The 5,609-nt window shown below is 58.4% G+C and overlaps 1 protein-coding gene across 1 annotated transcript; it reads right to left on the bottom strand.

Annotated features, from left to right (window-relative positions):
• Positions 1-2,241: 2,241 nt before the first annotated feature.
• Cldn5 (claudin 5) lies at positions 2,242-4,461 on the bottom strand. Its single transcript, XM_045132627.1, has one exon. The coding sequence runs from the start codon at positions 3,452-3,454 to the stop codon at positions 2,795-2,797; it is 660 nt and encodes a 219-aa protein (XP_044988562.1). The 5' UTR covers positions 3,455-4,461; the 3' UTR covers positions 2,242-2,794.
• Between the last annotated feature and the right edge of the window lie 1,148 nt (positions 4,462-5,609).

The following is a 5,609-nucleotide window of genomic DNA, read 5'->3' as shown; positions in this document are numbered from 1 at the left end:
CTTCTTGTCGTCAGTCTTGGGCCAGCACTTAGTGTACTCGGAGCCTTTCTTGGGTTCAGGGAAGACTGTTGCTTTGTCCCTGGCATCCTCCATGACAGACAGGAAGCTCAGGGGTTTGTTCCTGCTCATCCCCAGTGCAAGGTCTCTCTACCTGCCTTCCAGGCCTCCTGATAGCTCTGGGCAGAGGCTGATCCATTAGCACTGGGTCAGCACCCATACTGACCAGTGCCTCTGTCTGACCACTAGTTCCTTCTGTCTGACTAACCATGGCAGCATTGCCTTCTTGACTCCCAGTTCACCATACCAGACCTATCCTGGTGCCCCTGTTCCTGCTGGCACACAGAGGGCATGCTGCTTTATAAGAGGAAGGTAGCAAGGAGAAGGCCTCAGGTCAAGGAGAATCAGCTGCTGAGTGGGGCCTGGATGAAGACACTGTCCCTCAGGCTTCTCTGTTGGCATTGCCCTCATTTGGTCATGAAGGTCCAAACTGGATGGAACCTTGGTGACTTCTAATACCTTCAACATAGCAGGGCTTCCTGTCCTCTCTCCCCCCCCCCCCGCCCCCCCCTTAGATGTCACCTGAGCATGGAGAGTGTAGAGGGGATGAATGATGAGGAGGGCCTGGCTATTGCCTGGGACATGGGTACTGGAGAAACAGGCTGGAGGGAGATGCCCACCTTTGTGACACCTGAGCTTAGGAGGCAGTTAGTGTGCTACACATTCCCAGAAGACAGGAGTGGCTTAGGCAAATTACCCACCCCAGCCACCAGGTATAACAGCGCAAGTACTGAGCTCTAGCTCTGCCAGTGCCCAGGGCAAGCTCAAAGGTACATGTTCCCAAACTGCAGGCTGCTCATTGTCTCTTCTGTGCAGGGGGAGGGCGGGGTGGAGGGGGCCTTTGGACCTGTAGTTTAACCCTGCTGAGGACCTCCATGCAATGGAACCCTCCACTGAGCCTGTCCTGCTGTGGGGGCTCAGTCCATTAGGAAGTGAAGTCTCCCTGTAAGAACTTCTCACTCCTCCCCAGCTCCAGAATTTGCCCTGAGCTTACATCCTTGGGATTTTCCTCCTTCCCCACAGTGGGGAACCTGGCATGGCTATTCCTGAATAGATCTTGAGGCCAGGGTTGGGGACAGATGCCAAGCTTTTCTGTTGCCTGTGCTTGGAACACCTTGCAGCCCCTTTCATCCACGGCTCACTTCTATTCCTGGCCAGAACAGGGCTGGAAACAATAAGCTCTCAGTGGCTATAATAGATTGTTCCGCCCTCCCCAATTCTCGGGCCCTCACCTCACCCCATCTCAGGATGGTCACACCTGTTGCTCCCAGTAGAGGTCAGCACAGAGGTGCTAATGGTCATCCGTCAATCCCTGCTGGCTAGCAGAGTGGTCACATATCCTGTATAGAGCCACATGGACCAAGAGGAGCCAGGACATGGGGTTGGAGCCGAGCCCAAGCATTCTGGGCAACTGCCTCTCCTCCCATGGCAACACTGGTGCGCACTGTGGCCAGCACTGCCGGAGCAGGCTACATCCTAGATTCACCCCAGCTCCCACCTGCCGCTGGGAAGCGCCTCGTTCAGCTTTGTGCAGAGGTCTGAGACCACTCGATGGTACTTAGAGCTGAGCAAGCCCTGTGGGGGAGATGGAAAACATTTTGAGAAGATGAGTGGGACTCTGTGGGAGAAGCCAGCAGCCTGGCCACCTACCCTCGATACTTCCTGCCTCCCAAGTCCCCACTCCCAGACCCATGGTGTAGTTACCACCAGGTTCTGGGGTCTGCCTCTACCCTTCCCACATCTCAGTCTTATCCCAAACAGAAATGTCCTGGCTAGTGTGGCTGTATCTTCCACCTGGGGGACAAGAAATGTTCTTAAAACCCTGAGAGAGGGCTGGAGAGATGGCTTAACGGTTAAGTGCTTGCCTGTGAAGCCTAAGGACCCCGGTTCAAGGCTTGGTTCCCCAGATCCCACGTTTAGCCAGATGCACAAGGGGGCGCACGCGTCTGGAGTTCGTTTGCAGGGGCTGGAAGCCCTGGCGCGCCCATTCTCTCCCTCTCCCTCTGTCTTTCTCTCTGTGTCTGTCCCTCTCAAATAAATAAATAAAAAATGAACAAAAAAAATATTAAAAAAAAAAAAACCTGAGAGAGCCCCACAGGAGCGTTTGAGGGGTTGGTGGGTGGCTGGGTGAGTAACGGTGCCAGGCACAGGGAGTTGCTGGACAAGAGGACAGGACACCAGTGGGAGTGTTGAAACCATTTACTAAGCAAATTCTTAGCCTCCCCACCAACTCCCCCAAGCTGCAAGGAGGGGCAGCCCCAGCTCACGCTCTAGTGCCCACAGGCCTCCCCAAGTGGACCGCTGGGTTGAGAAAAGGTCCAGGCTAAGTCTCTTGATCTCACAGGTTCTGCCCTGCTGAGAAGGAAAAGGCATCTGGGGTTCTGGGCTCTTCATTTGCCCTCCGAGGTTCGCAGGGACCGCTGGGAAGTAAGACGACATCCAGGATCCCAGGAGGAGCTGGCATCTGCAGTCTAGCACTCATTTCTGAGCCCCACCTCTGTCGTGACAGCTCCAGGCACGCACAGAAAAGCCGATCAAATCCTCACAAGGGCGCATCTGCTCCAGGCGGGGCCGGTCTGGCGCGCTGCGGGCACGCCGGCTGGTTTGGTCCGAGCGCCGCCCAGCTCGCGGCGTCCTCGAGTCAGCTGAGACCCCCATCCGGGCGCGGCTCCCGCAGCGGGTCCTCCGGCTCTCGCGGGCCGGGCTGCCGGGAGGAGCCCCGCCGTGGCCCCCGCCCCTAGACGTAGTTCTTCTTGTCGTAGTCGCCGCTGGCCGCCGGCCGACGCGGCGCCGCCGAATATTTCACCGGGTAGCTGAACTCCGGGCGGCAGGCGCAGACCCAGGCGCCGCAGCACACCAGCCCCCCGCCGCACATGAGCAGCGCCGAGGCCGCCCAGCCGATGTACAGCGCCGCGCCCAGCTCGTGCTTCTGGGACACCGGCACTGTGGGGTCGTAGAACTCGCGGACCACGATGTTGGCGAACCAGCAGAGCGGCACCAGCGCCAGCAGCCCGCACAGCGCGTAGAGCGCGCCCCCGGTGAGGGCCACGCGCGCCTTCGTGGGGCCCGGGGCCACGCAGGTGGTGCACTGCGCGCCGGTCAGGGTGACGAAGAGCGCGACCAGGGCCAGCAGCACGGCGCCCACGGTGAGCGCGCGCGCGGCCTGCACCTCAGCGCTCAGCGCCAGCACCGAGTCGTACACCTTGCACTGCATGTGCCCGGTGCTCTGCACCACGCACGACATCCACAGCCCCTTCCAGGTGGTCTGCGCCGTCACGATGTTGTGGTCCAGGAAGGCGGTTACCTGCCACATGGGCAGTCCACAAGCCAGGATCAGGCCCAGCCAGCCCACCAGGCACAGCACCAGACCCAGGATTTCCAACGCTGCGGACCCCATGACCAAAATAAGCGAGACCCGCGCCTGATGGTCCTTGGGTCCTCCCGGCGCGCGCAGCGGGACCTCGGCGCCCTGGTCCCTTTGCGCCCGAGCGGTCTGCGGTTCCCTCGCCTCACCAGTCAACTGCACCACTTCTGATTTGCCCGCGCCTATTGGGGGTTTCCTATTTGAAGTCTCGGAGGACGGACTCTGCCTCCCCACCACCACCCCTGGCTCAGCCCTTGAGCTGGAATAGCCAATCCATGGAAGACCTTAGGTCCGCAGCCAATCGCAGACCCTCGGCCCCCTCCGCCTGGCAGTTGCAGTTAGAGAAACAATTGCGCTGGCCCTAGTTGAGCTGGTCCTAGCCTAATGCGCCCCGACCACTCCCAGCAGTGCAAGCAGCCTGGAGACTACCTGAGAACGTTCTAGGCTGGCCTGGGGCATGTATGCACACCCTCCCCTGGCCACCTGTGCGTCCTACTTTCGTCACTTTGGGGGCTTCATGAGCCCCCAGTCTGCATCACTGCGTCCCCCACCCACCCAAACATCCAGGACCTAGCCGACTGCTCTAGCTCCTCTGTGCAGAGGTTTAGGACAGGATTCTCACGTACTCCGCACTCAGGTGAGACAAACCTAAAGTCTGCTCTGGCATCTGAGTTCAAGCCCACTCCACTCTTCTCACTCCGCAGTGTCCTGCGAGTCCCTACGCTGTCTATCCCTAGGCATACCAAATAGAGAAAACGAGGCACATCCCCAGGATCCTAGCCTCAACCAAGACCCGACCCAACTACCTCCCTGGGGTCGCAGGCCCTGGCACAATGTGGGCACACAGGAGTCTGCATGGTTTGCTTCTCTGTGTGATGCTGCACCCCACCCCCCCAATCCCGAGGCTCAGTGGTGTCAGGGGACACCACTCAGCAAGTCACCAGTGTTCTCCAGCACATGGACTGTGGCCCATGGAACTGCCTGCACAGACCCTCGGACTGCAGACAAAGAGGCTGGTGGGTGTCCCCTGCTCTCCCAACAGTGGTGGTGATGATTGGCCACCCCAGCCCCCAGATCACCCTCCGGAAGCCAACTTGTAGTTTCCTGGCCAGAAGGAAGAGCCCCCATTCTCGCTGGAGGAGGGAGCTGCGGGATTTCCGGGCATTCTTCTGCACAATAGCCCTGCCATTTCTTGAAAGGTCCACCGGGGTGGATGTTCTGGGCCCCCTGAGGTTCAGGTGGGGGCTTCAGACCCTGCAGCCCACAACCTGACTAGGGCACCAGCCCCTTTCCAGCATTCTCCTCCCTGTTCCCCATGGCCCCTTTGTTTCCTAGACGCCCAGCCCTGGACTGAGGCCACCGGATGCATTTTTTTTCTCTGCTCCAAACGGTTCAGAGCCCCCATAGAGAAAGTATGGCATTGTTGCGGCCAGCCACAGATGTGGGAACTTTGGAAAAATCTCTTGTGACACTCAGCTTCCTTCTCCTTCTGGAGAAGGCTCTGAGGGAAGTTACTGAGGCCCGGACAGAACCTCATTCACCACACGTGGGAAGGTCTCCAGGACAAGCTGCTGGACTCGGGTGGGGAAGTCTCTCTCCACTTGCTTGCTCCCGTCCTGCTCCGCTGACAGGGTGGAATGCCTTCTCTTAGCCAGCATACTGCTACCTTTCTCTGGCTGGAGACCTGTGACCACTCCCCTTCTTCACTTCATGCCCCAGCCCGGTCCACTCCAGGATCCACCCTCTCAGTTCTGCTCCCTCTGCTCCATACTCCAGTTCAGGGAACTTCACCAGCCCTCTCTTCTCAAGCCCTCTGTCATCTTTCCCAGAAGATTGTTAAAGCCTCCTCAGGTGGCCCAGCAAGACCAACCCACAGGCCTCTGCTTAAAACCCTTCATGGCTCACATTGCTCATTAACCAACTGGCTCCTGGGAGCAGCCCAAACTAGTGTGGGCTTGCATGCATAGGGATTGGCTTAGTGTGGCCAGGAGAATGCACTCCATGTTCAAAACAGACTCACTCTTCCTCTAGATCTTGGACTAGTTTCACTACCACCTATAGCTTCTCTGCAGTGTGTGTTTTTCAGTCTTGGTCCAATCTTGTTTTTCTGCAAAACTGCATGGCTAGACTCATCCTAGACTACCTCTGTGCACTCACCGTCCACCATCGCTCCCAGAGGTCCAATCCA

The sequence above is a fragment of the Jaculus jaculus genome, chromosome 13 (assembly GCF_020740685.1).
Source record: "Jaculus jaculus isolate mJacJac1 chromosome 13, mJacJac1.mat.Y.cur, whole genome shotgun sequence".
NCBI classification, from domain to species: domain Eukaryota; kingdom Metazoa; phylum Chordata; class Mammalia; order Rodentia; family Dipodidae; genus Jaculus; species Jaculus jaculus.
The sequence above is the reverse complement of the archived record's forward strand: the minus strand, read 5'-3'. Positions and strand labels throughout refer to the sequence as shown.